Source organism: Caretta caretta, chromosome 22 (assembly GCF_965140235.1).
Source record: "Caretta caretta isolate rCarCar2 chromosome 22, rCarCar1.hap1, whole genome shotgun sequence".
Classification (NCBI taxonomy): domain Eukaryota; kingdom Metazoa; phylum Chordata; order Testudines; family Cheloniidae; genus Caretta; species Caretta caretta.
Window position 1 is genome coordinate 10,142,438 of NC_134227.1, and position 21,119 is coordinate 10,163,556.

General features: G+C 45.0%; 1 protein-coding gene across 1 annotated transcript in view; it reads left to right on the forward strand.

Annotated features, from left to right (window-relative positions):
* KCNJ5 (potassium inwardly rectifying channel subfamily J member 5) overlaps positions 1-20,565 on the forward strand; it is a 31,831-nt gene extending 11,266 nt beyond the window's left edge. Inside the window, exon 3 of the mRNA XM_048827575.2 lies at positions 19,586-20,565. Coding sequence (XP_048683532.1) covers positions 19,586-19,932 — 347 coding nt within the window. The 3' untranslated portion in view covers positions 19,933-20,565. The remainder of the gene's footprint in view (positions 1-19,585) is intronic.
* Positions 20,566-21,119: the final 554 nt, after the last annotated feature.

The following is a 21,119-nucleotide window of genomic DNA, read 5'->3' on the forward strand; positions in this document are numbered from 1 at the left end:
GTCTTATACAGCTTCTAAATACAAGAGGGGGTTCTGTGTGACATCACACTAAGCATGGGAAGGGGACCCAGTTTGGGGAGAAGTAAGAATGCCCATGTACTTTGTCCACAACTCAAAGCAAACCTGGACTTTCAATGTTCTGAAGTGTTTGGCTAAAGGGCCATCTCTGTTTCCCACCCAGAGGCAGCTGAAGGAGAGCTTCTGGGGCCCTCTACCCAACACTCCTTTCTTAACTGTGTGGTTGGCACCATGGCCTGGTGGTTAGGGTGATGGACTGGGTTTTAAGAGACCTGGGTTTGATTCCTGGCATTCTTCTGCTGGAGGCCATTAGCCAGAAGCTGGGAATCGGTGATAGGGGATGGAATACTTGATGATTACCTCTTCTGTTCATTCTCTCTGGGGCACCTGGCATTGGTCAGTGTTGGAAGAAAGGACAGTGCGCTGGATGGACCTTTGGTCTAACCAGTATGGCTGTTCTTATGTTTTAGCTCAAGTAGTTGTGGCTGAGGCATTTAGTTCTGTAAGTCCTGGGTTCAGCCCCAACTGTTGTCATAGTTCTGTCTTGTATTTAAAATAGGCTATGCTTGGGCTATTTTAGATATCTGTTGTTACTACTGTTCAGTGATGATCCCTGTACCTCCAGTCACCACTCTGATGAAGGATGAGAAGGGTAGATATTTGTTACACTTTACATTTTCACCAGCTGGGCTAAACTAAATGTGTCAGAAACATAGCAGCTTTCTTGTTTGTGTCAAGCATAATCATTAGGTGAGTTGGAACAATAGGTGCAGACCTGGAGTTAAATGGGGATTATTATGTTCTAGTCTGCAATAGCCTCCCAAGAGAACTGGTGGGAGCTTTGTTGCCTAGGTCATTTTAAGCCAGACTGAGCAAAGCACAGGGGGATATGCTGTAGGAAACAATCAACTCTGCACTAGCCAGAAGTGACCTAATTAGAGAGGGGGTCCAACAGCCACTAAGTCCTGATTTTGAACACTCCCATGTTCAGCCTGTTTTGGATCTGGGAGTTTGGTTGGGGACCTCATCTTTCAACTTTATGGGTCTTTTTCCATCTCTTGTGTCTTTTAAACTATTTAAAACCAAGAATTCTGGTAGAATCTCTGGTTGCGATATGGGACAGAACTGGCCAAAAACTGGATTGAGGGTCAGTAGTCTAAAATGGCACTCATAATGAATATGAATTTGTATTTACTTTATTTGCATGTATGTAGTATATTTCATGACACATTATAGGTACATGATAAAAGATACTTGACCTCTTCACAAACCTCTTTACAATTATGCAGAAAATACGTCTCACTGAGGATCAGAGAGAGAGAGAATATGTACAGATCATTTCCTCCCTACTACAGTACAACCACCTCTAGGTGGAATGTAGCAGCCATTAAACAGCACAGAACAGCACTATGTAACAGATAGGATGGGAGAGATATGGCTGGCTGAGCTTTCTTTCCACGCCAAAGCCTCATTGCACATGGATGTGTGGTGCCAAATCTGCAGCTAAAAGCAGTGCTGACTTTCTCAAGGGGAGTTTGAAGAGGGTGCAGGAAGACAGAGAACAGACAAGTGTTATGCAGTGTCATCGGGTGTCACCCGGTTTCAATCAATTGAGTCCCAGTGTCCTCCCATGGATAGGTGTTCCTGGCCAGTTCTTCCTAAAACTGGAATGCAAAAGTATTTGTAGCACAACATGAAATTATTCTGTTTCTTTCAATCCCTGTCTCACTTTCCAGCAAGTACGAGAAGGCAGATGCATAGGGGAGTCCTTTTAGATCAGGGGAGCTGGAAGCAGTCTCAACTCCCTGGAACACAGGAAGTGACTACTTATTGGCTACTGTAACATCTGTTCCTGATGATTCCCTTTGCAACACTAAATATGCATGCACCCATTTTCTAGGGCACATTGTTTGTGTAGTGCTCTGTGTAAGGTGGAAAGCGTGTCTCTCTCACCAGCAGAAGTGGGTCCAACAAAAGACGTCACCTCACCCACCTTGTCTCTCTAACATCCTGGCACCGACACAGCTACAATACTGCAGATAAGTTGTCTCTATGTCATTTTCTTCCTACCTCACCTTAACAGCTGTCATCACGCTAAGCATGGAAGGGGGACCCGGTTTGGGGAGAAGAACTCCCGCGAGCTTTGTCAAAGCAAACTTAGACTTTCAACATTCTGAAGTGTTTGGTTAAAGGCCCATCTTCGTCTCCCACCCAGAAGGAGCTGGAGAAGAGCATCGGGGGCCCTCTACCCAATGCTCCCTTCTGAACTGTGTGGTTGGCACCATGGCCTAGTAGTTCACGTGGTGAATTGGGTTTTAAGAGACCTGGGTTTGATTCTCGGCATTCTTCCACTAGAGGCCTCCAGGCCCAGGTCTCAATTTCTGGCTGTTCTGCTGACTCTCGGTGTAACCTTTGGTTCATAAAGTAACCTCTCTGGGACCCAGTATCAGATGGGGGAAATGCCTGCCTACCCCACCCCAGGGGTGCTCTGAGTATTAAAGTGCTGGATGAGTACTTGTGAAGGGCAGGGCAGTTCTTTCAATGCTCCCTGGAATAGGGTAGGGGTACCTGCAACCATGCTCTCCTCAGTGTAGCCTGTAAGGGGGGGCACTACCCAGCCAGCAGCACGGGGCATTAAGAATTAAGTCCCAGCTGGGGAATTCAGAGTTGGCTCAGTGAGGCTGGGAAGCAAAGATGCACCTGAGCCCCTTAGAGTGTGGTTGGGCTAATATCAGGAGAGAGGAAGGCACTGTTATCTAGAAGCCAGGACCAAGCATTCTGGAGGAAGAAGAGCCCCCGCTAGTATTGTGCGTTCATAGGAAGATCAGCCATTTTAAGTTTAAGGGGTTAAGCCGCAGGAGAGGACTGAGGCTGGTGACTGGGATGAGTTGGGGGGAGGGGTTAGCCCTGTACAGCTGGACTCTGAAATGCCAAAGAGGGCTTTTTAACTTAAGCTGAGCCCCCCTGCAAAGTTTCTCCCCCAGCCCCAATGTTATTATCATGTCTTACTGGTGGTGGTTGAATGGGATGCAGTTATTCAGGACTCTTAAAACAACCTTCAAGGGGACTAGGGGTGGAAAACCTAACTTTTATGAAATTTGCCCCCTCCCCCGGTGGCATTCAAGAGCCACTTCTGCTTCCCCCAGAGATGCCTGTTACCATAATTGTATCAGGAATACTCAAATGGACAAATAAGCAGGTTTTTAACCAATAAAACGCTAATTAAATATGACTGCATTGTGCCTTAGAATCATAGACTATCAGGGTTGGAAGGGACCGCAGGAGGTCATCTAGTCCAACCCCCTGCTCAAAGCAGGGCCAATCTCCAATTTTTGCCCCAGATCCCTAAATGGCCCCCTCAAGGATTGAACTCACAACCCTGGGTTTAGCAGGCCAATGCTCAAACCACTGAGCAAATCCCTCCTCCCCATGACACTGTCTTGACCCTGCCAAATCTCTGAGCACAGACAGTCCCAAAGATGGGAGAGCCCTGGCTGCCTATTTCAGAGTGTGCTTTAGCACAGATGCAAGCAACCCGTTGGTAAAAATTGGCAGAGCTACGTTCCAACCTTCCCACTCAATCCACTGCAAATGAGTTTGATTATTTTCCGTTTATGGTGATCATGCCGTTCACCACCAGGGGGCTCCATAATTCTCTAGAACAGGGGTTCTCAACCCATGGGTCGGGACCCAAAATTGGGTCACCAGAATGTTTCAAAGGGGCATGTGGCAGCTTCTGTCCCACGGGGCTGGCTGGGCTCACCTCCCTGCTCCAGGACCTGCAACCTCTTGGGTCCCAGCACCACTCAAGTTTGGCCCAGCCGTCATAATGATGGGAGCCTGGGTAGGCCAAATTTGAGTGAGTGGCTCTGCAACATCATCAACCAGGTCACAGCTCCACTCACACAAATTTGGTCCAGTCAGGGTGCCAGGGACCTGAGCAGCAGTGCAGCCCCAGAGATTGCACTGCCTGGATTGGAGAGCCAAGCCCAGTCAGCCCCACAGCACAGGAGCTGCAGGAGCCACCATTGTGGGGTGAGTGGCAGGCAGGATGCAAGCCCCCGATTTCCCCCCCACACACACACAGGTGACAGGACCTGACCAAAATCACACCAGGGCTTCCAATTCCAGACTATTTGCTAGGTCACGACAGGCCATAAACATTTACAAATAGGTTCTGAACCACCAAAAGGTTGAGAATCCCTGCCCTAGAAGGTTTTACTCCAAGAACTCACAGCAAGAGTTACCTACCGGGGCAGACTTTGCTGCAACAGGGCCTAGAGGAAGGTGATCCCTCAAACCGCTGGGTCCCAGACCATCCCCAGCTTTCAAAATTATCAGCCACACCTCAGAAGCAAACAGGATGCCAGGACAAAGACAAGCACTGGTGGTGCCCCCAGCTTCTTTCCTTGGTCTTCGGGTGGGTGGCGGCCCTCAGCAATCGCTGCAGCTTTCAAGCAGAGTTTGAGGGTAGTCCTGAACAGATTACATGGCAGCAGTGTAACCTATTTGCAATGCGTGCAAGGGCTAATGTAGCATTACTAGGGAGTATTCTTTTACCAGAGGTCTATTGTAGAGATGGGTCAATATGCAGATCTGGATGCGAACATTACCAAAGCTCATGAGAGTTGGAATGACAGATTCTGTTTAGGGACCATATCTAGTGTACTGGGCTGCTGTGTAGTGTGTTGGTTGTGTGTCTTGTTGGTATAAGAGTGCTGTAGAATAACACCATGTTATAGCTACTAGCAATCCATGCCCAATTTTCCATTCATTTACAGCAGTGTAAATCAGGAGTCACTCTATTGATGTCAATACAGTTACAGGAGTGTAAAACAAAAGGCAAATCAGGGCCTCGCCTAGACTGTGAGGCTCTTAATACACACTTGGGCATTATAAAAAATAACAGCATTTCAGGGAGTTATACAGGAGAGAGATTGATAATGGAATTTTATTTGGTAGCCCTGGGTTGGCTGATATCAAAAAGAGCCCTGCACTGAGGTTGGAGGTTAATACCTAGAAGTACCTTTGTGGCCCAAGGCCCATTTCACCATCACAAACTAGCACCATCAAGTCCTGCTTGAATAGATACTCTGTGGCTTTAGACTGTACTTCCTCTGACCAAAAGGCTCAGCCACTGCTAATGATGTGCAAAAGGAAGTCATCACCAGCAACAACCTCAAAATTAAAAGCATGGCAGAGGAATTGGATTGCTTTACAAATGGACTCCTCTCCCAGTGGAATTGCCCAGACCTGAGTGTAATGACATTAAGGAGCCTGGATCTATGGAAATTAATTACTCCAGTCTCAGAAGACAGTGTTGTATCTGCTGTTAAACCCAAAAGATGTAACTGGAAGAGCTCTTCCCATTGGCTCTAGGGCTGGGTGGACGTCAGACTGTACCAAGGTTTGACTAAAACATTCAGAATCCAGGTGGCTTTCCGTATGGCTCATGTGTAGAGTGGTGGGGAGACATCTCACCAGAACAGGGTGTCCTGCAATGCAGCATGTATCTCTAGTTTGGGGCCTTTACTAAAACTGCCCAGGAATGGTCATCCTTGTGATTTTTGTGAGATGAACTCCTGTTGTTAGGAACTGAATGAAGGTCCTCAATTTAGAATATTGCATAGACAAATGAACAATACTTGGTCCCTGTTAATGAAGCTGGATCCCTTTTTTTTTTTTTTTTTTTGCTGGATATGTGAATTATTTCCTGACACGCTGCTGACTGCTAGGTCCAATATTTATACAGGTGGCCTGATATTTGGAGATGAGGCTAGAACTTGTCAGTGGTAGATAGGATGGTGTTGGAGAGACCAGACCTAATGAAATGAACACTGCAGACAGGCATATTAATAATCATTTTACTTTTGGTTTACACGAAACTTATTCAGTACAAAATTGCTCCAGTTAGACTACATGGAAAGAGCTGCTAGTCCTCATTTCTACAGTCACATTTCAGAGAACTATAAAAATGGCACCATGGGGCTCGATGGTTATCTTTAGTCAATCACTGGAGAGCAATTCACTCCATTTCCAAGGAGCAAAAAATATTGGTTGGGATTTTTTAAAAAACTAAGGAATTTAGAGACACGGCTCCTACTGAAAGTCCATGGGAGCAGAGGACCAAATTTTAAAGGTATTTAGGTGCCTGAAGAAGCAGTTAAAGACCCAGTAGGATTTTCAAAAGCACATAGGCACCTAACTCCTATTGATTTCAGTGGGCAATAGGTGCCCAGTGGGATTTTCAAAAGTGCCTATCTGCATCTTAAGCACCCAAATACTTCTGAGGATCTGGGCCTGAGCATGTACCATCCTGAGCCTGCTTTTAAAATCCCACCCCATTATTTCTAACTGCCAGTGCTACCAACTCAATCTGGGATCCGAGAGCAATGCTGGGTTCTTTCCTTCTCACACATGGCTGTCAGCACGAGAATTGCAGCAGGCCAAATTGTGACCTCGTTATCACCTGTGTTATTCTGTTAGCCTGCAGGAGGGGGGGCACAGATGTAGCTAACTGGAACTAAACCGTTCTGTTGATAATGCAAAAGAAGGAATAGACTGCAGCTCACTCTCCCAGAACTGGGTTGGCTCTGCATTGGTTGTCATGGGTACAAATTAGTAGAAACTCACTTTAATCCCTGCAAGACAGACGGTAGTGGGTGAGATAATATATTTTATTGGACCAATGTCTCTTGGTGAAAGAGACAAGCTTTCTGGCTGCACCAAACTCTTCTTCAGGTCACTGCAGTCACCAACATATCTGAATATACACCTACCTGGAGAGGAAGAAGGTAATATTAGTTCCAGTCATTTTTTCAAAGCATTTCAGGACAGATTTTCAAAGATATTTAGGTGCCTAAAGATGCCCATGGGCACCTAGTGGGATTTTCAACCACCCCGAAGCAGGTTAGGTGCCTCCCTGCCATTGAAAGTCAATGAGACTTAGGTACCTAAGATGATTTTGTGAGATGATTTTGAAAATCCCAGTAGGTGCCTAGCTGAATTTTTAAGATCCTAAATACCTTTGACAATCAGGCCCTTCAAGCCTGACCACTGTACCGTATAAATGGCTAGAGGTATAAGCACATAACTAGAACTGGGCAAAAAATAGTGAATATTTTTTCATTAACATTTTTGAGGGAAATTGTTTATTGCAATTTCCAAAAGTTTCAACCAGCTGTAGGGGAAAAAATTAACCAGTAATTCCCGCTCACCCTCCAGTTTTCATCCCTGCCTGCCCCATTTCCATCAGACACACTCCCTTGTTGTAGCATTAGTCCTACCTAAAGCAGCATCCTGTAGAAGCTATAAATCAGTACGTATGCCTTGGCACTCTTGGCTCCGCAGCTTTGAAAACACCAGAGAAAGGCTCAGTTCCGGGCAGACCTGTGTTGATTATTCCCTGAGTGAAATTACTACAGCAGGGGCTAAATCAATAGAGGTGACAAACATCCCAGCAGCCAGTGCTGCTTTTATGGGCATCTTGAATCACTTACAGTGCCAGCTTAATGAATTGGGCACAGCAATGACTTTAGGGAATTAATTCTCCCTTGCCTTATCTTCAAGGGACACTCTTCAAGATTGGTTGCTCCAAATTTGACTTGCAAGAGAAGAAAATGGGAAGGAATCTGTTTGTAAAGTCCATACAATTTTGCTTTCAATGCTCTTTCTTTCTTTCTCTCTTCCCCACCCCAGGGCAACAAAAATCCAAAGCCGGTAGCCCCAGTCCACTGACAGAATTAGGCTGGCCTGTTGTGTGCAATAAACATGGATGTGCCACTAACCTCTTCATTGCTTAATAGAAGAGAGAGAGAGTATGAAGCAATGCTGCCAGAGACTAAAGAGTAGTTGAAAGCCAATCCCCCACGTGCACTCAGATTCATCGGGGTTGGGAGATGAACGACTTGGCTGATTCAATTAGCGAACATTAGAGAGCCTAGCTTTTTCCCCTGAAGCCATCATTCCCTATGATGAAGGAGTCTGCATATCTTATAAGTCTCTCTGGATGAGTCTTGCTTCCCTCACATCTTTTATCCTCCTCTCCGCCTTCGCTGACAATTAACCAAAGATTGATTTATCAATATAGCTACATGCAAACCTCATTCTGTGCTTACCAGTCTTCTTCTTCTTAGCATATGTGCAATGTGCCTCAGGTGGCTTGTGAGCAGGATTCATCTCCGAATTTGGTCCGCTGGTTGGATCATTAGCTTCTGCAGTCCAGGTATTGATGGGGAACGCAACATGAACGCTGATCCATGCCCCCTTGCCTACCAGTGCTGTTGCCTTAATAGGATGCTAGGTGATCACTGGGCATTCAGGAGGCATCAAGTCACCTTATTTCACCACTGGTGTTCACTGGTTTTCTTTGACTCCCCCCCACTTATATTAAATAGACAGTTGGAGATAATAGAGCTGACTTGTTAATCCAGTGACGCAGTACAGTATTAGCACACAGTTTCAAAAGGACAGAACTATACTTAGACATCGTTGGAAGGAAGATGGTCTAATAGTTAGAGCAACTGGCTGTGAGTCAGGACTCTTTGGTTCTATTCCTCATGTTGTCACTGTGTGACCTTGAGCAAATCACACCCTTTCTACACCCCAGTGTATCCATTTTTTAAAAGGATAGAATAATATTCCCCTCCTGCCAAGGTAGAACGATGTGAAATAATCACAATGAAGCTTGAAATTTGAGGGATTTGTATTTCAGTCTGATGTCCTGAAATTAATCAAACTTTGCATGCAAAACATAGTAAAATTAGTGCTAGCTTGTTGGTCGGTTGGTTTTGCTTATCCATAGGCTCATTTTCATTCTTAAAAATGTGCATCAGTAAAAAGGGCATTATAGTACGTTCCTCTCACAAAGGGAGTATTGTGATGTAAACTGATTCATATTTGTAAATGTCTTTGATATCCCTGGCTTCAAGGTGTGGGAATGAAGTAGTGAAACAGATTACCACTGACTTGCCCTGAAAAGAGTGGTCTTGCTGAACTATTTAAGGTGCTTGTTAAGGGCTTTCCCTACACCCTTCCCCTGGTCCTTGTAACACAGACAGAAAGCAGAAGACTGGAAGTCCTAAGTGCAGGCAATGCGATGTTTATTCAAGTTAGTTTCAAGCAAGCATATCCATAGTGCCCCAGAGCCTTTTTTCCCAGTGTTCCAGTTCCCGCCTCCTTAGCAGGCATAATTATACCTGTCGTGCCCACCCTGGATCCCGCCCCTTACAATTTATGGTCATGTTCCGTTTTGGAAGGTTGTGAGTCAGGGGGCTTCGGTACCACCTCTTTTGTATCCCATGGGAGGGGTAAGGAGTGATGTTGTGCTTCAGTCAGGCACAGGCCTTTCTTTGGCTTTTAGTGTTTCTTATACCTTCCCCCCGCATCCCCTCGCCCCTCCTGACCTTGGCTCAAGATAGGAGTCAAGGCAGTCGTATATTAAACTCCCACCAAAACCAGCAACACTTGAGTTCTGTCTCTTATCTTTTCTCATACTAACAAACCCATCTGGCTGGGCAGAAGCAACACACAGTGTCTTTGTTCTTTGTTCACACCTATTAATAAGAATATAAAAATATTAAAAATTAAATGGGCAAACAAGACCCAAAATTCTATCTCAGGCAAATATACAGGCCTGACTACTACATCCTCATCATCACTAACATGCCTAACAGTGCTTATAGGGCTCCCTTTACCATAGTATCTGAGCATCTCCCCATCTTTAAAATACATCCAATACCACTAGGAGGTAGGATAGTATCATGAACCCCCTTTTACAGATGGGGAACTGAGAGCCTAAGGCCCAGATCCGCAAAGGTATTTAGGCACCTAACTTCCATTGATTTCAATGGGAGTAAGGTACCTAAATAAATGTTGACAATCTGGGCCTATGTGATTTACAGGGTCATGGAAGTGACATCTGTGACAGAGCAGAGGATTAAACCCAGGTCTCTCACCTAACCCCTGGCCCATCCTCGCTCTCTCACAGAGCAACACATGTCAGTGCCATTGAAATTTCAGTTCATTTGTTCCTCTGACAAATCCAAGGGTCTGATCTTAGAGGAGATATGTCAACCTTGTGCAACCGCTTCCTGAAACATAACAAGGCAAGAAATTATAGATTAAATGACATAGTAGAGCAATTAAATAAAGTGGAGTCATAATATAAAGAAGTGAATGTGGTCTCTCTCTCTCTCTCTCTCTCTTTCTTTATAACCTGTTTAGTTTGCCAAGTTTGCTATCTCTTTAAACTTTTTTGCATATTCCATTTCATTGCCTACATTAGACCCTTACCTCTTTTGACTTTCCAACACCCAGGAGCATTCCCACGCCTGGAGAACATTCAGAAAAATTAAAATTTCAGTCTTCCCCTCTGGCATGAAAATCAAAGCGAATCAAGTATGGACGTGTCCTCCTCCTCCGAAGATGCGCAGAAATAATTGGGGGACCATGTTCCCACCTTCTAATATTCCTTTTGAAGTCAGAGGAACAATATTGGTTTTGTCATAGGCCAGGGTGTTCCTTGGACTAATTAGTGTAAATGGCCCAGCACTTTCCACAACCATTTGAGCGATACTTCAGCATCTTTGACGCTAATTTAAGGACGTGTATTTCTTAATTAGAATAATAGGATTTTAAATATTGATAACTATTCCCTGCCACCCTAGCTAGTCATCAGTGTCCATTTCAACACCATCTTCTTTCTCCATGCTTTGTAGGTGAAATTCACCTCTGAGGACTTAAGTGGCACATTGGCCTTGCGCTAGCCCTCTGATCAGGGGTGAGTTTCACTCTGCATATGTGGAAAAAGACTTTGTCATTAATTCACTGTACAGGAAAAAGAGAGGAATGGACATAGCTGGGAAATTCATTCAGCATGTGTGCGTGGGGGGGGGGGGGGCGGGAATTACCAGTAATGCCTGGGTCTTCATTGTAAAAAGAGCCCATCTAGTATTGCAAGAGTAGAATTAGCATCCATGTGACAGCAGATAACATTGTAGAGCTCAGTGTGATGCTCTGTACCTCGGGGGAACACCCAGCACCCCCATGTTCATCCTTGTAAAATGATTGTGTGGTATACAATGCAAAATTTTTCATGTCGGGTGTCTTTGGAAGGCTCGTGATGCACTGAGCATTGTTGTTACAGTTATGTTATAGTAAGTTATAGGTTATAATTTCATGTATGTAGTTATGAGGCTGAAAATGTGTCCTCATGGCTTAAAATAAGCCCAGGCAAAAACTCTCCAAGAGCTGAGACGCAATTCACACCTCATCAGGACATGTATGGGACAAACCCAGCCCAGCCTCATGGAAACAAAGGACGCTGGCCTAGGCAGCAACAAAAGAATCTGCTGGACTCTTGAGGGAGTCACCCCCACTTCCTTTGGTCAGTTTGGAACTGCAATGAGGTAATGCTCACTTGACTCTGAAGGGGGGGGGGAAGCCAAGAGGGAAGAAAGACCATAATAAAAGAAAGAGATGTTTGCCTTGCTCTTCCTCTTTCTTCCACCTACATCTAGAGACACCACAGCAAGCGACTGAAGCGCTGATCAAAGGGGAGAGCCTGGCTGAAGAGCAACCAGCCAGCCTGTGGTGAGAAGAATCTAAGTTTGTAAGGGCATTGAAAGTGTTAAGATCATCTTAGAATGTGTTTTGCTTTTATTTCATTTGACCAAACCTGACTTGTTATGCTTTGACTTATAATCACTTAAAATCTATCTTTATAATTAATAAATTTGTTTGTTTATTCTATCTGAAGCAATATGTTTGGTTTGAAGTGTGTCAGAGGCTCCCCTTGGCATAACAAGCTTGGTACATATCAATTTCTTTGTTAAATTGACGAATTTATATAAGCTTGCAGCTTCCAACAGGCATAACTGGACACTGCAAGATGGAGGTTCCTAGGGTTGTGTCTGGGACCGGAGATATTAGCTAGTGTCATTCAGTTGCACAATCCAAGGAGCAGCTTACATGCCAGAGGCTGTGCATGAACAGCCCAGGAGTGGGGGTTCTCATGACACAGCAGGGTAAGGCTGGCTCCCACAGTCAAGGAATGGAGTGACCTAGCAGATCACCGGTCCAGATAACACCAGAGGGGAACGTCACACTCAGCTCTATGGCATTTAAATAAAAAAAGTTAATTTTATGCTGGTGAAAAATGTTGGTTTGACAGCCCTAGAGGCTGGATGTTTATATCCACTGAACAGGTCTAGCCAGGTGGCAGTAGTGAAAGTTTTCCCTACTATCATCCTGCTGATGTGCTTTAAATTAAACTTCTTAATCTAGGGTACTGCTAGTTAATTCTCCATGATTCATTCAATATTTGTCCTCTGTAATGAAATTGCCTACAAGGTTGCTAGCTGTGATGGTATGTTTGATACAGGCATCTGTGTCCTCCAACAGCTAGACTAAGACCATCAACTAATCCGTAGCCAACCTAATGCCCATGAGATAGTAGCAACATAGGCTGTTGCTGAATGGGGCTAGATTTGAACTGTGACCTAATAATTATATAAAAGCCTGTCACTCATGTGCAATCTCCTGAAGAATTTTTCTTTTCTTAGCAATGTAACAGAGCCAGAGGCTTCTATTTTAGCTGCATAATCAGTGGCATTGCAATCAGTGAAAGGTTCTGAAGTCTGCAGCTCCCATTGAGTACCTAGTGGGAAAAAACAGACTTCTTTCTGAGGGGGACATCAAGATTCCCTTTCTTCTCTGCATATTAACATTCTCTCATCTTTGAAATAGTGTGATCAGCTTGATTCTGACTGATTTTGATGTCAAGAAAGTGTCTTCTTGGTACAGTTCCCTGACACCTATTTTACACACCAATTGCTTCTCTGTGACTTTCCCTGCTTCTGAATGTAATGAAAGAAACCTGTCTTCATTCATTTATTGGAAACCAGAAATCCAGCAGTTTATAAAACAAAGCATGTATGGCTGCCCCAAGCAGGAACATTCTCGACTCCTGACATTAATACTCTGAAGTCAGACTCCAGCCCAATAGACTAAAACTTCACCTCTGAGGATTGAATTGCAGTACAGTTCACTTAAAAATTTAAACCTCTGTGAAAGTTTTATTACAAAACTTGAAACTGAGGAATACTCTTCTGGCTTCTAGCTTTGCTACAAGCCTGAGACAGAGCACAGCCTCTTTGTAAAGGTGATGCATCTGGGCCCAGTTTTATGCAAAATTTATTCAGGTTTCAACTTACTTTCAATTTTATTTGCACTGAAACTCAAGCTGGTGACTGCAGAGAGGCAAAAGATCCAAAGCTTACATGTGAAAAATCTGAAAGTTGAGGTTTTTCCATTTCATTTCAAATTTTCTAAAATCGACTGACTTTCCAGTTAAAAATTAAGCATACTTTTCTTTCATTTTAAAATAGGACCATTTGTGAACCATTTCCATGGAAACTATGGTCATATGTTCCAGAAAAATAAATAAAATTAGAAAGTATTTTTTTCTGAAACTTATTCCAGATGAAAATGGATTTTCCCGCATTTTGAATCTTTCATGCATTTGATCAAAGCTTTTTTTTTCATTAAAGTTTTCTCATTGAAATGAAATTTCTGGGTCACAAAATGCTCAAAATCAAAATAAAAAAGGGCAAAAAAATTACTTTCTCAAAGCTTTACGAGAAACTTCTTAAATCCAAAAGTTCATAATTACCCTCCATTTTGAGAAAAGGGCTAAGAAACTATGTCAGCACCAATGGCCTTCTGGGATTTTTCCCCCGAGGAATTCTGGAAGTTTGACACCTCCCACAATTCCTCTGCATGCTCAAAAGGCCTTTTGAAATCTCCCAAGAGCAAGTGCTTCAAGTAACTGTACTGGGGGCTATGGCGTATCTACTTAGAAAGCAGTGACACTTTAGAGGTGATGTACAACAATGGCAAAACGGCTGTGGTCCTTGTCTTAGGTGAACACAGTGCATTGTGGGTAATCATGCCAGTGAAGGTTTAGGTCTTTTATTACAGATAAAGCCTGCTGATTTCTACTAATAACCACTGCAGAATTGGAAAGAGACTGGTCCAGTGAGCTATGCTGCCTATTGCAGAGTGCTGAACATTCAGAATCCTGTTGCGGATTCTGAATGTTCGGCACGCACAGGGACGAGGACACATTGTGTGAGAGCGGAAAGCAGCTGCACCCCATTCTGTTAATGAAAATAAGGCTTATTGTTTTCAGCACCTCCACTGTTATCTTCTTTCAGCTGGAGGCAATAATTAGCTAGGGCCATTAATTAGCCGGGTTGGAGAGCAGCACTTAAGGGAACTTGCAGTCGGGACAATGCTGTTGTTTGCTGTGCGGTGTAGCGGTTGCCAGGCAGTCGGTCCCCATGCAATTAAATTCCGATGCACATGTGCAAATAATAAAAAAAAAGAATATCTGAATGAGATTATGGAGTGATTGCAAGTTGTTTTATTGTGCTGGCTCTGTTCACACCGGGGGTTACAAAAAGCAGCTACTGCAGGAAGCCGGCCGTATGCAGTCCTTGGTCAATGACTGGTTTCCATTGTTCCTGTCTTAATTGAATACTTACAGCAGGACATAAATGTGATTGTTTCTGTGGAGCTCAGGATCAGGGTAAGGTATTCCCCCCAAGTAAAGGAGCTATTCCAAGACCTTGATTGCAAGTCAGGAGTTCCTTTTATATGTCTGAGGCTGACTCTCTCTGGTGGTAAGAGGGGAACTCCCTTCTGATCTGATCATAAGCAAACTAGGGAAATGTAGTCTAGATGACAGGTGGATGCACAACTGGTTAAAAGATCATACTCAAAGAGTAGTTATCCATGGTCAAACTAGGAAGACGTATCAAGGGGTGTCTCACAGAGGTCAGTCCTGGGTCTGGTACTATTCAATATTTTCATTAATGACTTGGATAATGGGAATGGAGAGTATGCTTATAAAACCAAGCTGGGAGGGGTTACAAGCACTTTGGAGGACAGGATTAGAATTTAAAACAATCTTGACAAATTGGAGAATTGGTCTGAATTCAACAAGACAAAATTCAGTAAAGACAAGTGCACAGTACTTCACTTAGGAAGGAAAAATCAAATGCACAACTACAAAATGGGGAATAACTGGCTAGGTGGTTGTACTGCTGAAAAGGATCTGGGGGTTATGGTGGATCACAATTTGAATATGAGTCAACAATGTGATGCAGTTGCAAAAAAGGCTAATATTCTGGGATCTATTAACATAGTGTTGTATGTAAGACATGGGAGGTAATTGTCCCGCTTTCCTCGGCATTGGTGAGGCCTCAGCTGGGACACTGTGTCCAATTCTGGGCACCATGCTTTAGGAAAGGTGTGGACAAATGGGAGAGAGTCCGTGGGAGAGCAACAAAAATGATCAAAGGTTTATAAAACCTGACTTATGAGGAAAGGTTAAAAAAACTGAGCATGATTTGCCTTGAGAGAAGAACGTTGTGGGGGACCTGAGAACAGTCTTTAAATACAGTGAGGGCTGCTATGGAGAAGAAGTTGAGCGTTGTCCTCCCTATGTCCATTGAAGGCAGGACAAGAAGCAATGGGAGTCATCTGCAGCACACGTGATTTAAGTTAGATATTAGCAAAATCCTTCTAACTATAAGGGTAGCTAAGGTCTGGAATAGGCTTCCAAGGAAGGCTATGGCATCCCCATCATTGGAAGATTTTAAGAACAGGCTGGACAAACACCTACCAGGGACGGTCTAGGCTTACTTTGTCCGAGCTCAGCACAGGGGGCTGGACTAGATGACCTCTTGAGGTCCTTTAAGCCCTACATTTCTATGATTCAAAGAGCGCTGAGATTTTATTATAGAATACTTGGCATCTAGTCAGCAGTGGGAAAGCCAGGCTGGGAGATGGCTTATCCACTGATAGGGCCTAATTCTGCGAGGGGGAAAAATGCCCCTTTCTCCCACTACCATTTCTGGGCATTTGGAGCACTAAGCAGCTCAGCAGCAGTATTTAGGTACCTTAGCGGATTCTAGTTATGTCCAAGGAGGAGCATTGCTCATTTTAGATCAAATTTCAGCCCTCTAAGGCCCAGATTGTCAAGGGTATTGAGGTACCTAACTCCCACTGAAATCAAAATCCAGCATGAGACGCTAGATATGTAAAAGGCATCTTTGAGCCAGTCCTGCATCCCAAATATGTCCCACCAGGTTTTAAAATGGCTTGCAACAAAACCTCTCACTAAGGGATAAGGAGGGTAGGTAGAAGCTAGTGTTATCTGGTGGTGGGTGGGGACGGGGGAGTGACCCACATCTCTTGGAGAAAAGCAGGTGGGTACTCAGCAGCATGATAGGACCTGAGAGCTACATAAGTCTTCTGCTCTTGTATGCCAACCTGGCATAAGGGAATGAATGTCAAGCACTGTCTATCCTGATGGTGCAGTGCCGTAGCATCTATGTCTGGGCACTCGTTGGCCTGCCCATAAGAAGCTTGTTACTAGAGATCTGCAGACTGTTCTGTATCCCCGCTCCTGAATGGTTGCCCAGATCTCAAACAGACCCTCTCCTCAAAGCTCAGAACAGTTGGGATAACTTTCCTCCTTCCTTATTTTATTTTTCACAGCAGCCTCTGCACTTCCTGGTTCCTGGCAGTTCAGGAAGCAGAAGTGCCAGAACGCTGTGACTAACACTGTACTTGTTGTTCCTGCCTGGAAGCAAGTAATTCTGGAAATCTCCTTGAAAAGAATTGTGTGAGAAATTTCCAGCCCTGTTTTGCAGCCCAAAGTGTTACATTTCTTCCCCCAAGCACAAAGAGCAGCCATACACCTACTGGCCTGAATGCCTTTTGTTTTAGGTTAAGGAAAGCAACAAGAAAGAACAAAAGTAAAGTCTCCAGGCAAGAGCTGTGTGTGTGACTGTCCAGGAGAGAGGGTGGAGGTGTGTGCATGCTCTCTAAAAGGTTACAGCAGCTGTGAAAACAAAATGCGCAGGCAGGCACCGTTACTACAAAGGAAGGCTATTCCAGTGGCTAGTACTAGCTCGGGAGACCCAGGTTCAGTTCTTGGCTCCACCACAGATTTCCTCTGTGGCCTCTGGCAAGTCAGTTAGCCTCTCTGTGCCACAGTTTCCCACTTATATGATAGTAACACTGCACCTCCTTCCCTCCAAGGAGGACTGTGAAGATAAATACATTAAAGACTGTGAGGTGCTCAGATAATATGGTAGTTAGGACCACATAAGTTCCTATGATACATTTCAAATGTAAAGGTGCAGTGTGCAGAAAATGAAGGCATCTTTGTCATAACTGTATCCACTGTGCAGATCAGGGTGCACCTCTGAAACCAGCCTCTACACTGATCCGCCAAGGTTTTCCCGCTGCTGGGTATTGCCAGCCACAGAGACAGTTTAAGATCGCTCTCTCTCTTTTTTTTTTTTTTAAACTGGCCAAATTTGTCCCTGATGTAACTAAGCTTTAACCTGACTGAATTCAGTGGAATTACACCAGCAATGAATTGGACCCTAAGAGTTTATACAGAAAAGGCAGGCCCTGTTGCAGTCAGAATTTCAGTTGTATAGGTCCATGACTGACCCCGTGGTTGCCATATGGTCTTTGAAGTATAGATCTGGAAACCAGGGAACGTAGTTTCATTTCCTGGCTCTGCCATTGACTTGCTGTCTGGCAAACTCACTTCACTTCTCCATGCCTCAGTTTCCACAAATCATAATGCTACTTGGGAGGGAAAGGGAATAGCTAATGTTTGCACAGCCCTTGAGAGGCCCAAATGGAAGTTACCAAGCATTACTGCTACTGTGGGGGGTGGGGGAGAGGTTGTCCCATTATAAAAGCCTAAGCCTGCATGGTAGGAGGTACTCACATCACTACTGCCATGGTGCTGCTCCCGTAGACTAGGGTATGGGGCATCCCCTGAGAAGACCCCCCCTGGAAATGCCTGTGTTAGTGGAGCAAGTTGAGTCTCCCTCTGCCTATATTATCTGCCTGGAGGTACAAATCTTTCTCCCTCACTGCTAACCCCTGTGGTTGTGGGTACCTCTCTAGCTCCCTCATTTGCAGTCAGTTCCACCCTTCAGCACAGGGACTTAGTGTATATTCTACCCAGTGACCGTGCTCCTCTCTGGCTGCATTCCAGCCCAGGGGCTGAAACCAATCCATGGATGAAGGAAAAGAAAACCAGCGGGGAATACCCACAAAGAAAACAGAACGGATGGGGTCCTGATGGACAGGCACAGCTCAGTCATGTTAATGTGAATTCCACAGGCGCCTCCAAAGGAGAAGGACCCTTGAGGCTGTGAGAGGAGAGAATGATAGGAATGATAGGCTGTTCTCAGCTGTGGGAGAAGAGGTACCTTATGTCTTCCCACACCTGAGCTTGACAGGATGGGGACATTTCCTAACCCAACTTGTTTGTCTCCTGTTGTGCCCAGGTGTTAGAGGACATATGGTATATTTCTCCCTGAACCATAAATGCCCCGACACTAACATTTCCCCCCACCACAGCCTTCGTCTTATGGTAATGTCGTTTGGGTTGTGAGAATGAGATCGGGGAGCGTCGGCTTGGAATTGAATTGAATAGATGTTTTGATCTCATTCCAGGCAGGCCTCTCTCTCATGCACCAGTGAGAGTGTCGGGAGGTCAAACTTTCCACATCTCCCTGGAATGAATTCCAGAAGTGTGACCCATGTAAACCAAACAAAAGGCAAATATTTGGGACAGAATTCAGCCTTGCAATAGGCAGGTGATTTCACTTATTCCAAGACTGAATTTTTGCCCTTGAAAGGGTTTTCCTCAAACTTCCCCAAAATATATGAATATGTAAAATAAGCACTCGGCCTTGGGCTGAGAACAAGCTGGACAAATTTCAGTCTCATTCAGTGGAGGTCCTCCCATTGCCTTAAGTGGGCTTCGGTTCAGGCTCCTATAGTTAGCTCCGGGCCCTCAGTGCCTAGCACATGCAGGTGCCTTAGTGGAATGGCAGAGCAGCTTTTGCTGCAGGTGAGCTGAGTTAGATCAGGGAGAACTTGGAATTGCAGGGGGCTGTGTAGGTCTGACCTGGGGGGCTTCAACAGAACAGTCGGGGGAACCGAAGTTAGATTAACAAGGTGCTATATAAGCCAGGCCTGATGTGTTTTGGCAGAGCCGGGGGGAGTTCAGGGCTGGAGTAGGGGGGACACGGCAGGTCAGGGATGAGGTGTATTGGCAGAGATGGTGTGATCCCAGCACTGGATTAGCCAGAAGGTCAAGACTGACCTGCATCAGCAGAGCAGTGAGGGGAGATGGGAATCTAGTATGGGGCCATGCCAGAACCACTCTGGCCTACAATTAGTGCCATCAAACCTCACCGCCCCCCATAAGTCCCAGGGTCATGACTGCAAACATTCCACCTGTCTGCAGAAGCTGCAGTGGGGCCGTTCAGTTCCCTGTGTTTGAAAACTCGGCTTTTTGTGCTACAGCCTCTTCTGAGGCTCGTTACGAGAAGACCTTTTCCATGTCCCAGAGCCAGCAGGTATGGAAATCCACCAAAGCACTTGTAAATAGTAGCAGGATAGCATGGGCATGCAACAGAGCTTTGCATTTAATATGTCTTTGTCTCCTCTCCTGACGCAGGGATGACTTGCCAGGCCCGGAGCTCCTACATGGACACGGAGGTGCTATGGGGACACCGCTTCACGCCCGTCCTCACCCTCGAGAAAGACTTTTACGAAGTCGACTACAACAGCTTTCACAGCACCTACGAAACCAACACCCCCACGTGCTGTGCCAAGGAGCTGGCCGAATCTTTCCAAGAGGGCCGGCTCCTCCGCCACCTCTCCAGCGCCACCCTCCTGAGCAGTGGCAGGGAAGCAGAGACAGCAAAAGAGGAACAGGAAGTGGAAGATGAAGGAAGGGAGGTGGCTGGGGTGAATGGAGCCAATGGAACAGCAGGAGAGGTGAAGGCAGATATGTCTGTATAACACATGGATCTGTACTGGACAATAGACAATACATGTGCCCCTACTGGGGAAACAGTGGGATCCAGTGGTTAGGGTACTAGCCTGGCAGTCAAGAGATATGGGTTCTATTCCCAGCTCTGCTACCCACCTTTGGGTGACCTTGGACAAGTCACTCCATAGCCCTGTGCCTCAGTTTCTCCCATCTGTAAAACTAGGGTAATGGTACTTTATCCACATTTTCAAAGCATTTTGAGGTCTATGGATAAGACATGCTAGATAAGAGATGTTATTACTGTTGACGTTCCCCCACAGATTGCTCTAGAAGAGACTCCTTGGTCGGTCAAAATTATTTCCCTTTCAGGGGATATTTAAAAAGAGAAAACATAAAACAAGCTAACAATCTCCCATCTCAGTAAGAAGAATGTAGTTTCGTACCTTCACTTAATTTACAAGTCAATGCACTGTAGACATTATTACTGCTACATTAAAAGAGAGGAAAGGAAAATCCCCTCCTGTATCCAGCTTCCTAGTGATTGCACATGGTGTTTTAGAGTTTTCCTCCTGAACTGTGTCCACCATGATTCATTTCCGACAGGCTGAAACATCTAACAGACGGGTCTCTCTTCTGAGATAAATCAGGCATTTCTCACCTTGGCTTTGTGTTGTGGCCTCTTTATCACGTGCATCCTACTGGTGAGGCTTTCTTCCCAAACTGGTACATTGGCATCTCTGGTATAATTGTTTTGGACAGCCATGCTGCTCAGTGTATGGCTTGTCGTCATGGGCTGTTTAGATCTTGCCCATGATAATGGTTTTTGGACCTGTATGTCCCAGGTTCAATCCACACTTTTGATCCATGGCAATGAGTTCCAGGTCCCTCTCTAAAGTCTGGTCCATTTAGAGGATAAAAGCATACTACTGCTACCAGTTAAGGTGTATTCCTTTTGCTTATCAATTTCAGTGGAGATATTCCAGATTTACACAACGGTAACAGAATAGAATCTGGCCACATGTTGCTTCTGTGAGCAATTGGGGTGGGGAGGAGGAGACTCGGGGCTGTCTACACAGCTCCATGGTTTAGACAAAGGGGGTGTGAATTGTAGCATACGCTCTCATGCTATGCTGTAACTCCCCTGTGTAGGTGCTGTGGGCACAGACTAACAGGTACCTCGTTTCCATTAACTTAGTCCTGTTTAAAGATGGCAACA